The sequence below is a fragment of the Cyclopterus lumpus genome, chromosome 7 (genome assembly GCF_009769545.1).
Source record: "Cyclopterus lumpus isolate fCycLum1 chromosome 7, fCycLum1.pri, whole genome shotgun sequence".
NCBI lineage: Eukaryota > Metazoa > Chordata > Actinopteri > Perciformes > Cyclopteridae > Cyclopterus > Cyclopterus lumpus.
Window position 1 is genome coordinate 16,944,288 of NC_046972.1, and position 17,475 is coordinate 16,961,762.

Genomic DNA, 17,475 nt, shown 5'->3' on the forward strand with positions numbered 1-17,475 from the left:
TATGAGATATTGACCCTACTTGTCACTTAATGTGTTCTCAGTAAACATGGAAAATGTAAGTTTATAGACTCAATCGCTTGTTTCAAGTCACTAGTTCAATTACGGTCCCTTTTAGAGTAAAACAGATGAAACACGGTATGCTCAAGAGCGTGGCTTTCACAGAGTTGTCTGGTCTGAGAGTTTGTCATGTTTTTGTCTTACAGCTTCACAGTGTATTTTCAGTTCATGAAAGTAAATTGTGACATTTTAGTCGCAATGTCTTATTCAGCATTCAGCTATACTCCAGCAACCCTCGTGTCACTTCTGGCTGCAAATAAACAAGAAGGCATCGACGGCAAACCAAGATGGCAACAGGCAAAATGACAAACTCTAGGTTTCAAAACCGTATCCGCACACCACTTACGGTGACTGCGTTCACTTCCTATATACAGTCGATGACAATAACACAGAACTCAGTCATAAAAGAGTAGTTAGTGAACTCAAGCATGCAGACACCCACACAGTTATTTCGAGTTGACAGGAGTTGAACTTTTAGACTGTCACTTCAACAAAGACACTAAGAGACTGAATATGAGGAGGCAGCAGGCCATATTATCTCTCTCCACCACAATGCACAGCGATAACCCCCTGGGTCCCCTCACGCACCGGGAGAAGTGTACTCACTCTACGTAGTAGATGCCGTACTGCGGGTCCTCAATCTTCTCCCAGCCGTAGGGCAGCTCTGGAGGGAGAACGGAGAGGGAGATGCAAATCATTATTGATACTGGTGAAGCAACACATGGTCAATTGGACACACGCAATGAGGCGTGCAGCTTTCCAGCATGCCTACCTACACCTGGAGAACGGGACGACGGCTTCTTATATGCCGCTATGTGTTTAGGACTTAATACACATTGTGGAGGAGGCATGGAGAGAAGAAGGAAATGCTGAATTGTTATATAGCCTCCCTGGAACATAATAGCCTTCATTTCCAGCAGTGTGTATGTGTGCAACATCTTGAGTCTCTACTGCTGCTGTGTGACAAACGCACGCGGCTCAGAGGAGATCTTAACGCAAGAGGGGACCTAGGAAATTGCCTTTTGAGAGATGCTGCACTGATGAGCTCCCTGCATGTGTCCCAGAAGCCATTAGGAGGAGAGGGGCAGGCTGGAGACTGGAGGTTTGCTCTGTGTCATCGGCATGACTGTGATCAGGCCCGCTCAGCTGTTCAATCGCTGTCTGTCAGCCAGCGCCCTCTTCAGAGTGCTCTATTCAGCAGGGAGTTGGGATGAAGTGTAAGTCTGTATGGGTAGGGAGGACCGAGGGCTAAAAAGGGCCCATGCGAATGTTACTTCCATACCGACTATCTGCAGATATCGTCTCACCTCCTTCCTGGCATTTCTCGGGAGGCTTTGCCTTCTTGGCGAGGCGGGGGTCCAGCCAGGTAGTGGTCTTGCTGTTGTGACTGAAGCACAAAGAGGAGACGTGGCTTTAGACTCATTCAAAATCATTCCACCAAAATGTAAGATATTGTGACAATCGAGCAATTAATGCAGCACTAGCAACTCCCAGGAGCCACCGTGCCCAGGAGCCATTCCACCAGCTTTAAGAAACAAACAGAGCGAGAAGCTCCCCGAAAACAGAGACTCACTTGTTGGATCAAATGGCTTATTAAAAAATATCTAACATTTTAACAAAGCCTAGAACCCCCCTTGAAGTAAAAGGAAGAGAGAGAGAGATAGAGAGAATGGCACAAAGTAAAGAAGGAAGAAAAGAGGGAATATATAAAAGCACAAAAAGAAAAGAGTGAGCAGCGGCAGAGATCATAAAGAGCAGAAGTGAGAGCAGGTCGAGGGTGGCGAGCTTCATTAAGCCTGTTGTTGTTCCGGCCGGCAGAATGATCTATTGATTCAGCAGCGAGCATCTGGCTCTGACGGCGGCTCACAACTGACTGCTTGCCACACTACCGGGCCAGGTAAACAAAGCGGGTTTGCTACTTTTAGTATCAGCCAACAAACCCAACATTGAACACAGGGGAAATGAAGAAGACAAAAACCATGCAACAGCCTGCAGGTAGCGTCCATGTCCAACAGCTGGTTTGATACAGCACAGAGGAGTGTGCGCCGGATGGGGAGCAGAAACAACTCGTCGCCAGATCTCTCAACGCATTTGGCTTACCATGGTGGAAAAAGAGGCAGCATACAGGGAGCAAAATGTGCACAATACAGGATGTAATAGGAGAGTAACAGGACCAAAACAATGCAAGCAAATAGCAGGAGAAAGGCTACTTACTCTATGAAATAAACCATTCCGGTCTCTGTGTAGGCCGTCTCCCATTTTTTAGGCAAGGACTCCTGACCTTCGTCCTGTGTGTTCCATACACGCAAGTCCATAGCCGCGGCTGACTGGTTGTAGCTGGGCACCGTCTTCCTCCACTCCGCCTTGTCCTTGTGCTCTGTGGCCCGGCATGGGGAGAGGGAGGCGGGCATGGAGACAGAAAGAGGAATGGGTTGGCAGTAAAGGTACGGGAGATGGTAGAAGGAGAAAGAGACAGGAGGTGAGAATGCGGCGCCATTGGAGGTCCTCGGGGCTCCTTGCATCTCTCCCCGCTGCTGCTGTCGCTCGAGTTGATCTTCCTCTGTACACTGGGTGGACGGTTACATCCACGAGAGGGGAAGGGGTAGAGAAAGAGAGGGAGAGACAGAACGAGAGAGTACGCACAGAGAGGAAGGAAGCGCAGCAATTGCCATAGGATTTGCATGTCAGCAGAGATGTACTGGGAACTGCCTCCCAGGCAAGAGCAAGAGCTGACCAATGCTTCAGCCCAGCCGCGAGTGCCACATCGCAACTCTATTAGCATCACACAGACTGCTGCATGTGTGTGTGTGTGTGTGTGTGTGTGTGTGTATTTGCCTAATCTTGATGTGTGTGTGCACCTCTCTGTGTGAGGCTCTTATCTGCAGGTTTTCATCTGGCGCTGTACGATCTAGCTTCATCGTGGCATTGTTTGGCCGGGGTAATTGAAAGGGGGTGATGGGAAGTGACAGCTGTTGACTGGAAGAGCTTTTTGTGTTGAAATGGGGGCCTCTTTTTCATCATGGAACCACAGAGGGGTTTCTGCACTTACAAAGTCAGACTAATTGATTACACACAGACACTTGCTGAAGCAGCTTTCAACCCTTGTAGAGATAAATTGTCCATGTTGCAGATATTCTTATCTGGACCTTGAGTCTGAAATAAAAGTTTGATAGGGAAAAACATCGCATTCTCGTCATAATGGCTTTAACAAAAACGCATGACCATTATTAAACTACCTTCAAGACATGGGGATACTGTCTTCTTCTAGCCCTTTCATGATACATCCTCACAATTCAATACATCCACACACTGTATTTGAGATTAGTTCACGAGATTACTCGTGAACTACAGAATTGGGAGTGACATTGTTCTACAATGAGTGTTTTCTTCTTGGCTGGGCACCACACCGCCATCATTACTGCCCAGGGCCACACAGAGATGATGTGTCTCTGACAATGTTTCTCTCTTTTGCTTTTGGATGTGGGATGAGCAGTTTGCACGCTTACTGATCTTTTTATTTTTACATACTTCTCTCCCTTGACATGTAACCAATGTCTCACAGTGTAAAGTGGCTTTCTCCTCTCTCCTGTGGATGCTAGATATGGTTCACGAATGTCTTATGGTGATCACGTCTATCTGGGTCAAATAGATCACTATAAGCACACAAGCAATTTCTTTCTTTTATTTTTATGCAGATTACCATCTAATTTGAAAAATGTATTATATGAAGTAATAAGACAGGCAACTTCACTATGTACTGAATCTTAATTGGCTGTTTGAGAAAACAACACAGCCGTTTCAAATGCAGCTTCAGCTGTTTGATGGGCGACTCCAACCGCAGGTGCTTTTCCTCGTGCACATTTGTTTTCTGTCTCCATCGAGGTGATGTTTCCCATTGAGAGAAAATGACTTTCTGTTTCCAGTCATGATTTTAATGTGCATGACCAGCCTCAGGTAGCTAGTCAGAAGCAGACAGGTCATCGCAAGGCAAAGTATCATGATGGTAAAAGTTGCAGTAGTTTTATTTTTCTTGCATGAGAAGACCACACATGAAAACTTGAGTAATTTAAACAAATTATTTGAACAGCCATCGTTAGGAATGATTTTCTCCCAAGCGTTTACATCCATAGAAGCGGTAGATCATTGTAACCGTGATCACTGTAAGCGGTTCCCACTATACAAATTCATGTTCCAGATGGGTGTGGGCTCATTGGAAGGGAACTAACATTTCCTTGAAATACAGTAAATGTAGTTCAGGTATGTGTTGGTGCTGATAGCAATAACATGATAATAGCATGAAGGTTCTTGTTTTCCTCGCATTGATAACATAAATGTATCAATCCTCGCAGTTGCATTTCTCCCTAGTCCATTTAGGTGTCATCGAAGACATTTACTTGAATTTACAGGATGGTCAATGTGTTATACTTTTATACTTTGCTAATTGTGATACACGTATCTTGACATGATGTTTGGCTATTCATTGGGTCTGTGTTTGTGGCTCACTTGGCTAACAATCTGGAGTATCGGTGCCATACAGCACTAGGCCAGGGTGTCGTTTAGACTGGTCCGATATTGAAGCCATAACAGAGGACAGCTGAAGGAGCCTCCTCCAGCTGGAGAAGCGAAGGGCCAGAAGCTGTTACTATATTCAGTTGACTGGTTTAAGATGGGTGAATGGTATTATGTGAGAAAACTATTTTCATATGGATGGTTATTATGTAACATGTTGGCCCATAGTTCTGGCTATCACCATTTAAAATTGTTGTACAGCAGTTAAAGGTTTCCGAACTGCAGTCACAATGAGGACCATTCACCATTAGCTAAAACATGTGCATATTTTGCTTGTGCCATGAGCCGTGTGAGGGCACCCAAACAAGAACAGAGTCTATCCCTCCAACAGAGGGATTGCTTCCACTGATCTCAGCCAGACACTGACTGCTTCTTGACTTTGCAGCGCAGTGATTTAGTGCTGGCGTTGCATACAGAACAGTCTGGCAATGTTTGTTTGGAGAAAAGAATGATAAAAACAAAAAGGGTACTGTTGTTTTGCCTTATGAGAATAATATAATGAACGCCTGAACACAAAAATGATTCGAGCAAACATAAAACTGTTGGGGCTTTAATTTCGGCAAAAAGCGGTAGGAAGCACAGCTGCATAACAACGAGCTGTAAGAACTGCAGAAGCAGTAAAAGAAGAAGACGAAATGGTCTCTCACCAGCCAAGCCGTTGACCATAGGAGGCCTCTCTTCTTCCTCTTCCTCCTCTGGTGCAACGCTGTCCTTTCTGTCCATCTTACTAACAGATGTTGTGCGTTTTCGCTGGACCTCTGTGTCAAATTCCTCATCAAACAGAACTTGGTCCACCAAGTCCGGCTGCACGGGGCTGGGCTCTGCAGGGGGCTTCGGGGTCCCATAGTAGTTGCCTGGAATGAAGAGAGGGCGACAGACAGCAAAATATACTTGTAAATATGTTTTGTAGAAGACTTCTTTGACGATGTTCAACGCAGAACCAATTTAACCCTCAATTACTATCTAATCTTCATCCTTACTCTAAAAGCTACCTCTAATCCGAATCTTAAACCCATAATCTAAACCTACAACAGTGCTTTGTGGGCGCTAGGACAGGGGTTGTTGGACCGCCATGCTCGGAGGAATGTTTCTACCCTTGTGAGAATATTTGGTCCTCATGAGTATAGTAATACCAAAAGGGAATGTACACATACATAGTCACAAAGGTTAACTACTGTCGGAAAGAATTGCAGATATTGCCTTGGCAGTACACCACAGAATAAGAAAAGGCAATTAAGCCCCAATGCAGCTGCAAAACCGCTTTGTTGATACCAGATCCAGAGAAGACCATTTCACCTCAACTGTAGCAGTTCTTTAAAATTATTTAAAAAGGCACAGCAGAGTCTAATTGTTAGCAACAGATCATATCTGGTAGAGCCCTTTGCTTGGAACAAAATGAGACCAACCTTTTACTCTCGTAACTCTTGGTCTTGGAAAGGTTTGTTGGATAAGGGAAAGTTGACACATTTTATTCTTTGTTAATTCCAACTGGAAACCACTATGGCTGTCACTACTGACTCAGACTGTTGGCCCTGCATCGTTTTACCAACAGTACCATGTGCCTAATCCATCACACTGGGTCATGTTGTCTTCCCGAACCCAAATGCTGATTATGCGTACCTGCCATCTAGCAAGAGAGCTTCTAATGTGATCCCTGCTGGCTTCCCACATGTGAAAAGGAGGATTATTAGCCAGAGAAGATTTTCCTCATTTGTTTTATTGTTAATGTTCAATGTAATATTTATGTTAATGTACTGCTTTAAAAAAAAGCCTGGACTGTTGCATTATCATTTTTACTGCTTTGTTCCTCAGGGAACTGTGCGTTTACGCCAAGGTAGGTTCTCAAGCACTCGATTGGCCCTTTAAGTACATCAGCTTGCCTTTGCTGTCATGCTGGTGCCTCAGGCAGCCAACAGCCTTACACCGCAGAGCCAGTCTTCATCTTTCCTCAACTATTGGAGAGGGGTGACCCACTTTACCACTCACTATACCTCCTCTCGTCCTGCAAGGGAATAATGAATACGAGAGAGGATGAAAACTTCAAAGCGGTGAGAGGTGAGAAGATAGTTGGGGAGGTACGGCGCAAACCATGATTCTCTGGTGGTTCTCTGTGAATCCACAGTCCTCCGGTATTTGTGAGGGATTGCAGTGTTTAAGAGAGAGCTGTGTCTGAGTGTCTGAACATTGTATTGTAACAGTTAAACAGTTCATCAGGGACTGGACAGCCACTGCGATGAAGTCCGCTGGGAAGAAGAGCGAGAAATGAGTATGCAACAAAAAGGGAGAAGGACCGGAGGCAGCGGGCAGAGAGAGAGAGAGAGAGAGAGAGAGAGAGAGAGAGAGAGAGAGACAGACAGCATTTTCTTACTAACAGAAATGTTGTGGCAATGGAATTAAGGTTCCACACCAAGCAAAATAAATATTTGATTTGATTTGCTTCACATGTGTCACAATGACAGCACAGAGGAAACAATCCATATTACAGCTTCTTTTTCAGCTATAATTATGAGATGCTCCATAAACAATCAACAACCCCCAAGAAAATCGAAATGCATCTCTGTGTTAAACGATACATTAGAATTGATTATGGCAATTACATTAATCCGTGTTTGAATGTATGAAGGGGTAATTTCGGTACCTTATCGAAAACCGTTAAATCCTTTACTAGGTTTGTAATTAATAGGATGCTTACTAACAAAATGCAAATTGAGGGAGTAAATTAGAAGTGGTTATTTGCTCGGTGCACTCTGAAACTCAGGGACACGTACTCTGTAAGTATCCATTAGCAAGGAGGCGGGAGAAAGTGGCCACAAAAAGGAACTACAGTGACATGAATCATGTTGTAATTATACTGTACTAATGAGTACACAGTCACTGATGAGAATGTATAACTTCATTTAGTGTGAATAAGAAAAGGCAATTATGTATGTAAAGGTAATGAATGTAATGGATGCAAAAACCTGCAGCCTGAAAAAAATAACTCAAAAGACTGGAGGCTGGGGTAGAATCAAGTGAGATGTCTCATTTAGTTTTACTTGATTAAAAGGTGCCGTGTGGAGGATCTGACGTCAGCTCGTGGTGAGGCTACAGATTGTAACCAACTCAAACTTCTCCCGAGGGCCGAGCACATGGCTGAACTACGGTGGCTGACGTGGAAAACTCTGTCTAGAGCCAGTGTTTTGTTTGTCCGTTCTGGACTACTGTATAAACAACTCCATGTAGAGGACCCACTCCAAATGTACATTTAATATGCTCATTCTAAAGTAACGGAAAACACATCAATTGTTATTTTGAGGTGATTATACGCTAAAGAAAACATACTCATTCATATCACATTCAATTTCTGCCAATAGATCCCCCCTAATGCTACACACCGTTCCTTTACAGTTATTTCAACAAAATGCAGTTTAATTTAGCCTTCATATCCTGTAAATCTGGGGCACAGCGCTCCACAACTTTCTCATGTATAATCATATTGTAATATATAGCTCTTCTCGTGACGTGGAGGCTGCTGCATTGCTTTCCCTCACGAGGAAACACGGATAACCTGTCCGTTGTCCTGACATATATAATTCTGCCTCATTAACAAATGTCCGATGTCTCATTATCGGGACAAAGACCGTCCCTGTTGGGATGCCAGAACACTTTCTAAATCAGTCCTCATTTGAATAGGATGTTTGGTCACCCTTTGGCAACCCTGATTATGCCATCTCAAATCTTCCACCTTAATTACTGCCTTAGATTAATGGGCTGTTCATTCTTGAAGAAAGAAAGGGCCTGGGAGCCACCATGCTACCAGTTCCCCATGACCGTGGGTGTGTCTGTGTCTGTGTGTGTGTGTGTCTGTGTGTCTGTCTCTGTGAATCAACACCTCAACATGCTGTACTCTCTTAGAAATGTATCAATGAACAAGACATGAAGTAAGAACAATTATTGTATAGTCGAGGAAAGAATAATTCTTCCCACAATATGGCCATACTGGCCAAATGCTCAACTGTAGATCAGCCACTCACAAACACTTTACTTATGAGCATTTCAAGAAATATTACAATATACAACATAAGTATACAAGTACTCCAGAATGCAGCAGGCCATACAGCCCAGGATGGGGTTCTCTCTGCATCATAATGCTGGAGAATAATGTGTTATAATATACTATTTATTGACTAAACTACCAGAAAACATGCTACACTGTGATATATATTCCAAGTCTTATTGGTGAATGTAATAAAATAATGTCATACTTTGTCTGGAAATTACATATATCTGGACAGAAGCCCTACTGACTTAGTATAAAAAGCATAAGTATAAAAACTACTGATGAGGTTCATATACGTCTCAATTGTGTGGCTCGGTTTAACTGATTAGAAGCCAGGATTTGTCTTAAAGAGAAGAAACGTAAAAATACGTTTTTACGTTTTTGACGGCTCATCACACTAAAATGAAACATTGCTGGTCATCAACAGCTTATGCAATTTCAATCTCGATTCCCTTTAGTCACGCTGTGGCAAAATGACAAGGAGCAGTGGTGTTCAAGGTAACATCAGCAAAAACAGTGTGCACACAGGACCCATCATTTGGCCATAGTGTGATTACATTAAAGCTGTTTTGCAGCTTTCAGAGAGTGGTGGGTGGACAGTGTAAAGCCATTTTCATTTTTAACAGCCCGGGCCAACACTTGCTTGGCACTAACAGTGAATTACACAGCTATTCCGTCATGTTACACATGCAGGGTTGTGTTTGCTGCCAGTAAGAAACAGTTTCATGTCAAAGGGAGCTTTTTTCTTCTTTTTTTTTAAACCCATGCCCGGAGAGACCAAAAGCTGAAATATGCACGACTAAAGCTTCGTGTGTGTATGGGTGAGAAAGAATGCCTAGTAAACGTGTACATATGTGTGTGTGCGTGTGTGTGTGTCTGTGTGTCATGTCATCCGTTTTAGTCAGCAGCTGTCAGCATATCTCATCTCCAACTCTTGAGAATCTGATTAAAAATGAGAGTATAACTGTGACCAGAGCTGAATCTGTAGTGAGACATAACCTCTCTTAATCAACCTTCACAACATTTTTAATTATAAGCTGTGATAGAGTCACGGTCGTTTAGCAATGTGAAATAGCTCTGCTTTTTAAAAACACAAACAAAAATCAGAGACCCCCCCTTTTTGTTGTGGCAGTTTGGGTCGACCTCTCCAGGGTTTGTACTCGGGCACAGCTTTCACCAACCCCCCCCCCCCCCCCCGCCTTACCCAAAAGCTGTCCCCTGCGTTTATCCCGCTGCCTCTTTGAACCTTTCAGCCACAGTCACAGAGCCTCATTAATCATTGAGGATGGACCCTCTTGGGCAGCGCCCTGGCTGCCGGGGCCGCATCACTAACTACCAGTGCCACAGGCGGGTGAAGCCCATCTTGTGCTCCAGCCTTGGCACAGGGCTCCGGTCCTGCTCGGCATGGATGCCCACACTTCACAAACCAACCTCGTTAACCCTGCATTCCTCTACTCCCGGTACTTGTGTGTCTATTTGGCGAATAGCTTCACAGTCCACTGGTTAAATGACCCGGCTCTCATCCTTTCTAGATTATGTCCATCACCTCAGTCTGTGCGGTGACACACAATATAAATTATAAATCCTCCCTGTCTTTTCCTTACTTTATTTTTTCTCATGCTCATCCATCCTAATCCCTCTCTTCATCCTTTCATCTTTTGTTCATCCATTTTCTGTTTCAGATTTAGATTTTTTGTTCTCTTATTTTACTTGGACGACAACACCACTAATCCGACTCCTATGATATCAGCAGTGCAGTCATGAAAGCGGAGGCACTTCTTAATCCTTCAAGCCTCTGATTTGCCGAGGAGTGGGCAGCTGTTGCTAGAGCAGCACCTTTAAAACCTCCCTCCTCCGTGACTTCTAGCCCGATGCCCTGTTTCCATCTAAGCTTCTCTCAGCTTCGCCTCAGAACTTCACAAAGCCCATTATACCAAAAACAACCCTGTTATTAAATGCTTGTCGGCAATGTGGCTCAGCAAAACAAGGGGACAGTAAATGGTCATTTATTTTCCAGTAAAGTCCAAGATAGTCAAGGGGAGTACATTTTATAATGGATTTCATCTTTATCGCTTATCAAATTGGCCCCGAGCAGACCAGCAACTACAGATTGTAAGTGTCAGCTAGAAGGAAAGTACCACAGCACGGCCTTTTCTGTATACCTTACAGACTTTTTGTGTTGTCCCAGCATTGTATGCTTCATTCGGGGTGTGTTATTCTTTAGTTTTTTATATTTCCACTGCATCCTTACAGTGAGTCACTTTCAATCACCCATGAACCTATAGCTTAAACCTCCAACCTCCAATTAAGGTTGTGGATCTGATGGCTCGCCTTGGAAATGAAAACAGCACTCCTTGCATTGGACAACTAGAAAAGAAAAGCCCATGATAGAAAGGCATATGGAATATATACTTAATAAAAGTTAGCATGGTCAGAAAATGTTCCAATTTTCAACCAGTCACTCCCCTGCACATCCCCTCATACTTCATATTTAAACTTCACTTGTCACTTTAACATTACACTTACACAAGTTTAAAGTACTGTTATCTGTTTGTCTGTGCACTTTATTTTATATTATTATTATTCTATTGTAAATGTAATACGTCACATATTTGTTTGCACTGTGTTAAATGTTGTTGATTGTTTAATGTTTTGTCCAATGTTATGCACCACCCGCCATCATAAATGTGATAAACGGTTCTGATTCTGATAACTTGGGTAATAATAAGACATACACGTTCATGCTGCTTCTTCATCTGATATCTTTACATCCACTGTTGCTGAGTTTAAACAGAGAGATACCTGCTTTTCTTGAATTTTGCTTTCTCTTCAGCTCCCACGTCGCCGTCATGAATGATTCATACCAGCTGTTCGGTACCGACCACAGTGAGGGGTAGAAAATTGGATATGCCCTAATTCACATACATGCACACACTCTGGCACACAAGCAAATCTAATATTGGGGAATGTTGGCACAGCCAAAGTAACAAGTATTACTCACACATTGACACTTTCATCATTCTGTAAAAATAAAACTGGCAAACTAATCTGTCTTTGTTTCTGTGCCGTTTAAACCTCCCCGTCCACTTTACCAACAGCTGAGTCAACTTTGCAGCTAAGACCTGCTTGGAATGCGGAGAGTGAGTTGAACATGTAATGGATTTATTCTGAAGAGCAACCCTTTTTTTAATGCTTTGTTAAGTATTTTCTAAAATATTGGCCTTCTGAAATATCGTTCTATTATTGTTGAGCGATATGACAACCAATCTGTGAAACACTCAGTGTGTCAGATATGGGCTCCAGCAGAGCAGTGGGAGAGAGTGTCTTGTGGTACACAGGTCTGGAGGTGAACGAGACTGCCCGGGAAGATGTTTCCATTCAATGCGCCATATATACAGTAACTAGTAAGTAATATAGACGTGCACTGAAGAGGGCATATCAAAAGGAGAGAGAGAGAGAGAGAGAGAGAGAGAGAGAGAGAGGGAGGTGGATAATGACTGGCAGCAAAGAAAAAGCCCTTGACACTCAAGTTCAGATTTTGTCCCACAAGAGGGAAATTCTTTTGGCAGCATGGAAACAATATATACAATAAACATAACAAAACAACAGAAGACTTGAAAAGAGTGATTACTATACCATACTATTACTATATCCACAACACAGAATAAAAGAAAAAGTTCACGAAAATCTGCGTGAACCAACGAGCAGTTTATGGCATCATTACGAGCCGTTGCACACCAAGTGTGGATGTCCATCCAAAAAATGTGAAAGAACATTTCTAAAAAATATTTTGTGGGATCTTGCGAATGCTTGCACACCCCTGAGGAACATTTGTGCAGGAGATCAAATATTCGGACGAACCTTGATTTCAGCCAATTTTAAACTGGGGAAATAAATGTTTGACCAATGAAAGACTTTGTTCTGATGGATTCCATGAAAACTATTGCAGTCATTCTGTATAATAATTAGTCATGTGCGTCTGTTTGTTCCATCAAGTGTATTTTTTGAGAAATGGTCCCTCTGAGTAATGGTCCTGTTTATTTTTTTTAAATAATGGTCAGTCCCTTTGTCAACATCCAATAATGTACGACAAACCCCGCGACTACCATCTCAAAAATATAAATAAGGGAACATATATGGCTTGACAGCAGCTGAGACAAGATGAATACAGTAATGTAGCTGATATGTACAGCTATATGCTGACGTTATATGATATGATAGAATGGGCTAGCCACATCAGCTAGCATTAGCATAACACTTTGGGTCCGATTAGTTTATGTATTGTGTGTTGCATGAGGATTTTCTGATTCCCACACAGCATTTTCGCATCGCACTGGTGAAAAATGTCTTTTAATCTGGTGTGTTTACGGCATAAAGAGTTCAATCAAATTATATATGGTTACACCTACACCTGTCTCTCTGACCAGAGGGGAATGATGTGAAAATAAGTAAACAGGCAATCCAGCCTTGCACCAACAGCATGTCCTCACTTGAATCCTACAATACATGTTAGTACAAATTAAAGAAAATGTTTCTCCAATGCAATGCATTTCTGTGGGAATGGGCCCTCAAGGCTGATTTTACGACCTACAGTATTACTAGCTGTGGCACCAAGTAACAGATCTGTAGTCAATGACTAACTCCCCATGGGGAATTCATTCATTATGTGGTAAATATATTGTTTCCCTGCATTCAGGTGCCTGTCTGTCTGTCTGTCTGTCTGTAGATCGGTGTTTGTGTTTAATGCGTTTATCTCAAAGTTTATCTGTGAAGGTCAAAGGTCTGGGCATTAATGATTAACTTTTTGAATCTGTGTCTTCATTACACATACAGTTGTATTGCATTACGCAGGGAAGGGCACAGCAGGTCCATTATTCATCCCGTTGACTGGTTCATAGGTTCAGGGTTGAAGGGCCAGTCTCCCAGGGCTGGATATGAGGGCGGACCAGAGAGCTCTTACGCAGCCAAGAGATTTACGACGCAACGTGTAAAAAGGACCAGAGTGAAGTTCTCCTCGGCAACAAAGAGGATATAGTATATCCAGCTTGTTCACGTAGAGTGACAGGCTGCTGATGAGTTGGGCAATGTGTTGACTTCCTCTGATGACCTCATGGGGCACAGCTCAGCAAATTCACGAAAGAACTAATAGCCAGGGTATGGTGTGAGGATTCACCCTCAGCTGCTGCCGTGTCCCCAGGGTGCACTGGGATGGTGTACTGTAGTGATAGAGAGAACTGTGAACTGAGATGTATTTGCCTGTTTGGTTCAGTTTAAAGAGTCAACTGAAGTCTGATGAAAGTCCACCTGAGACCACCTGAAAAGCTGTGTCCTCGAAGTGAGCTTTGTATAAGCAGCGTATGAAGCCTGTTCGTGGAAGTCCATCTTCACCATGGTAACTTGTTTGCGCAACACTTCCCGAGTGACCTTCCTCCATGTATCAGAGAGTTGAGCAGGAATACGAAATGAGGTGTGTTCTGTTGTTCTACACCATGTATTTTGGCAGTTCCTCATTTCAAAGTAAGTACCCTCCCATCATATTATAGTACGCCTCTTCTTTTTCATCTTGCTCCCACCTGTTCCTCATTATTCATAACAGGAGGTTGAGTTGCCGTCTCGACTAATAAGTTATTTCGTGGTTAAACATAAAAGGTAGTAAATTGCTGCATGACCTGCCGTTGGCAACCAGAATCAGATTTCCCCTGTAGGGCAATGTAGTGGCGATGGCTCAACAAAGCTGTTCAATACAAGACTTACCCGTGAGTCAATATTACTTTAATGTTTACCTTTTGGCTGCGTCTGTGAGAAGTCAGTGCCAACACACAACGGACTCCAGCTGAAAAGGCAACGAGGCATCCTTTTTTCCCCCTTGCTCTGAACCACATGCACCCTTGTCTAGGAACCACACAAATCTGTGAGCTTATGTTTATTTGCTCTGGCAGATGTGTCTGGGTCACCCTTTATTTTGGACAGGTTTCCAGTGGCCTCAAACATGCCGGAATGATCACAACCGGTTATCTGATATCGGGCATGTGTGAGACCTGAAGGAGGAGCGCCATTGAGGCTTAGTATCTCGGCAAAGACGTAGCATTCAAGCGCTAGGATTGGCCAGGCGTCCATGCTTGTTCGAGGTACCGATAACTTTGTTTATTTAGGTTCTCTGCCTTGACCAATAGGCTGTCCTGGCCCTAACCACTCAAGGTCAATGCCAAGTGTGCCTCTCTGTGCTGTGTATCGACAAATGCATGGCGTTGTCCGTGTTGCTGAAGACTGAGTTCCGCCCTTCCGGAGGATTAAACAAATAGTCTACCGTCAATGAACCTCAACCAACCGTCTCGGCTTCAACCAGCGAGGCGAAAAAAAACGGTCTTGTTTTTTCTACATCCCCCATCTATAGCATGGTGGAGTTGAAGTATGTGTTGCATTGAGACGTACCGTCATAGGTGCCACTCTCCAGCAGCAGTCCGCTTTCTTCCAGGTCACGGAACTCCCCCACACCGATGAAGTTATAGTCCACTCCAGGAACCTCCCCCTCTCTGGGCTGCCGAGTGGTACCTGCCAACAAAGACGGAGTTTAAGACAGAGGGAACATCCAAACAAATGTGTCTCCATCATTAATAGTTGACAGAGCTGAAACTGCAAGGATATGAAAGCATTATTGAAATATACAACAGAGGGGAAAAAGCAGCACAGCTGTAAGAACACGCGTGATGATAATGATAATTAACGGAATTATAATTGCTCACTTTTACTTTGATTTCTGTGCAGCATCACGGATGCAATTAAATAATATATTAATGCAATACATAAGTGAGGACAATTTAGAAAAGACGGCTTCAGTAAATTGTGCACCAACTAGTGGATGAAGTCTAACTTCACTCTCGACCTTCTGCATTTTTATTGAATAATTAAACTGTTTTCATATTTGCTGTGCCTTCACGAGACAATTTCTCATCAATCCCACATACCGCTCGGTGTCCATGGCAACATAGTGGCAAATAATGACTCAACAGAAACGCTTAATGGTGACTTGGCAGTATAATGCTATTTAAGTAAACATGAGGTTTTATGCCAGAGCTTTTCTGCCACATTCCTATTTGCAATAAACCAAAGAACCGATTTGTGAATGCCCCCATGGCCCTGATGGCATCTTTATCATCAAAGTCCTTTCCAATAACGCTACAAGGTGACAGGCTTAGAGACAAGCCTGTTTCCAGAGAGATTTGTTCACGTTCGTAAATCAAGGTTAAACAAGGTCATGGGTGTATTACAGTGCATCGTTGCGTGTGCAAGGTCAGTTGCTTTATGGTTGAAATAATCTTGAAGAAACATGAGTTCCAACTTTTTTTCCTTCCTTTTACTTCTGTTTCCCCCCTAAAACACACTGCCGCTCCAAAAGTGAACCTCTGCACCACATTCCAGTTCATGCAAAGTTAAAGTCGTTAAATAATAATCCATCGGAACGGCTGCAGCCGGTCAAAGAATGTGTCATGTTTTACCCTGTTGATCCACTCTCATCTGCGAGACATTGGAAACCTATCGTTATGAAAAGGATTTTACGCTTACCGTCATCTTAGATGTAATCAGGGCTTTTATGCTACCTCAGCTGAACTGCTGCTCTGCTATCTGGCTGCACTGCAGCCATAAGGACATTTAGCAGAGCTAAATCTGCTATCCCCATTCTTCATTTTCTTTCTGTGTCAACATCCATCCCAACTGCGGCATGAGCCATCACATCTGAAACAGCTTAGTCTGTTGCAGAGACAATCTGTTATTCTGTCAAACAGAGCAATCAGAGGGGACCAGCAAAGCCTCAAAGGGGGGGAATATGAGCTTGTTTTCGGAGGACGGAACAGGGAAATGCAATTATTTAGCTTTTTAATGTTTATTCAGCTACCTTACAAAAAGATTCTCAAAAATACGTTTGAGCAAGCCTAATTCTCCTAACACCATTCATGTGCTTTTGTAATTGTAGTTTTATCATCTGAGGCACCACTGTAACCTGGTGAGGTGCTGGAATTTACAGCTTAAAAGAGAAATAATGGGTAAAACAGAGGCAGTGGATGCTATCTGCACTCACAAAGCACAGCATGTCTTCAGTCTCCACACCTGGACAGATGTGAGCAGTGAAGAGTTTGATCACACCCCAGCCAGCCTTGGATAGACAGTGACTGCTGAGACTGATTAAACTGGGAATCTTATCTGAAAGGGAGCACTGGGATAAGGAGCTTTGAAGAAAAGACTAGAAGAAACTTGCTGCTAATTCTCACTGGAAAAGAGCTGTTTTAACTTCCATCTTGTATTTGGCTCCTCACAAGCCTCTCTTTGAAGAGATGAAACAACCGCACTGAATTACAAGACAAAAGCGTCACAACAAAGCAAACAAAAAATAACCCGATGGTAGTCACGGGGTCTACAGGGCGTAACAACTTTATATAGCTCTCCAGCGTTGGGTGCAAACTCTATTTTGGGGCACCAGAGGCCGCGTGACACGTGTTTACCACCAAGGTTACCAGATGCTAATTGCAGCTAAACAATAAAAAAGAGAAATATATTGTCAAATTAAACTGATAATATATTGACCTCATTGCAGTCTGCCCATTTTGCAGCACACACCAGATTAAAGTTCTAAATAATAAGCTTGTTACGCACAAATCTTCCCATGTAATGGAACACTGGACTGATGGTGTCATCTGATTTATAGATGGTATAAAAACCAGCACTCGATAAAACAAGTTTGATTTGATCATATAAACGTTCCGATATGCATCCATCAGATCCATATAAAAGTCCCGCGTAGTGTAATAATGTTA

At 43.1% G+C, this 17,475-nt stretch overlaps 1 protein-coding gene across 1 annotated transcript in view; it reads right to left on the bottom strand.

Annotated features, from left to right (window-relative positions):
- Positions 1-17,475, bottom strand: part of magi3a (membrane associated guanylate kinase, WW and PDZ domain containing 3a) — a 102,368-nt gene that overhangs the window by 22,681 nt on the left and 62,212 nt on the right. Inside the window, 5 exon segments of the mRNA XM_034536912.1 lie at positions 664-721; positions 1,365-1,444; positions 2,272-2,434; positions 5,274-5,480; positions 15,098-15,217. Coding sequence (XP_034392803.1) covers positions 664-721; positions 1,365-1,444; positions 2,272-2,434; positions 5,274-5,480; positions 15,098-15,217 — 628 coding nt within the window.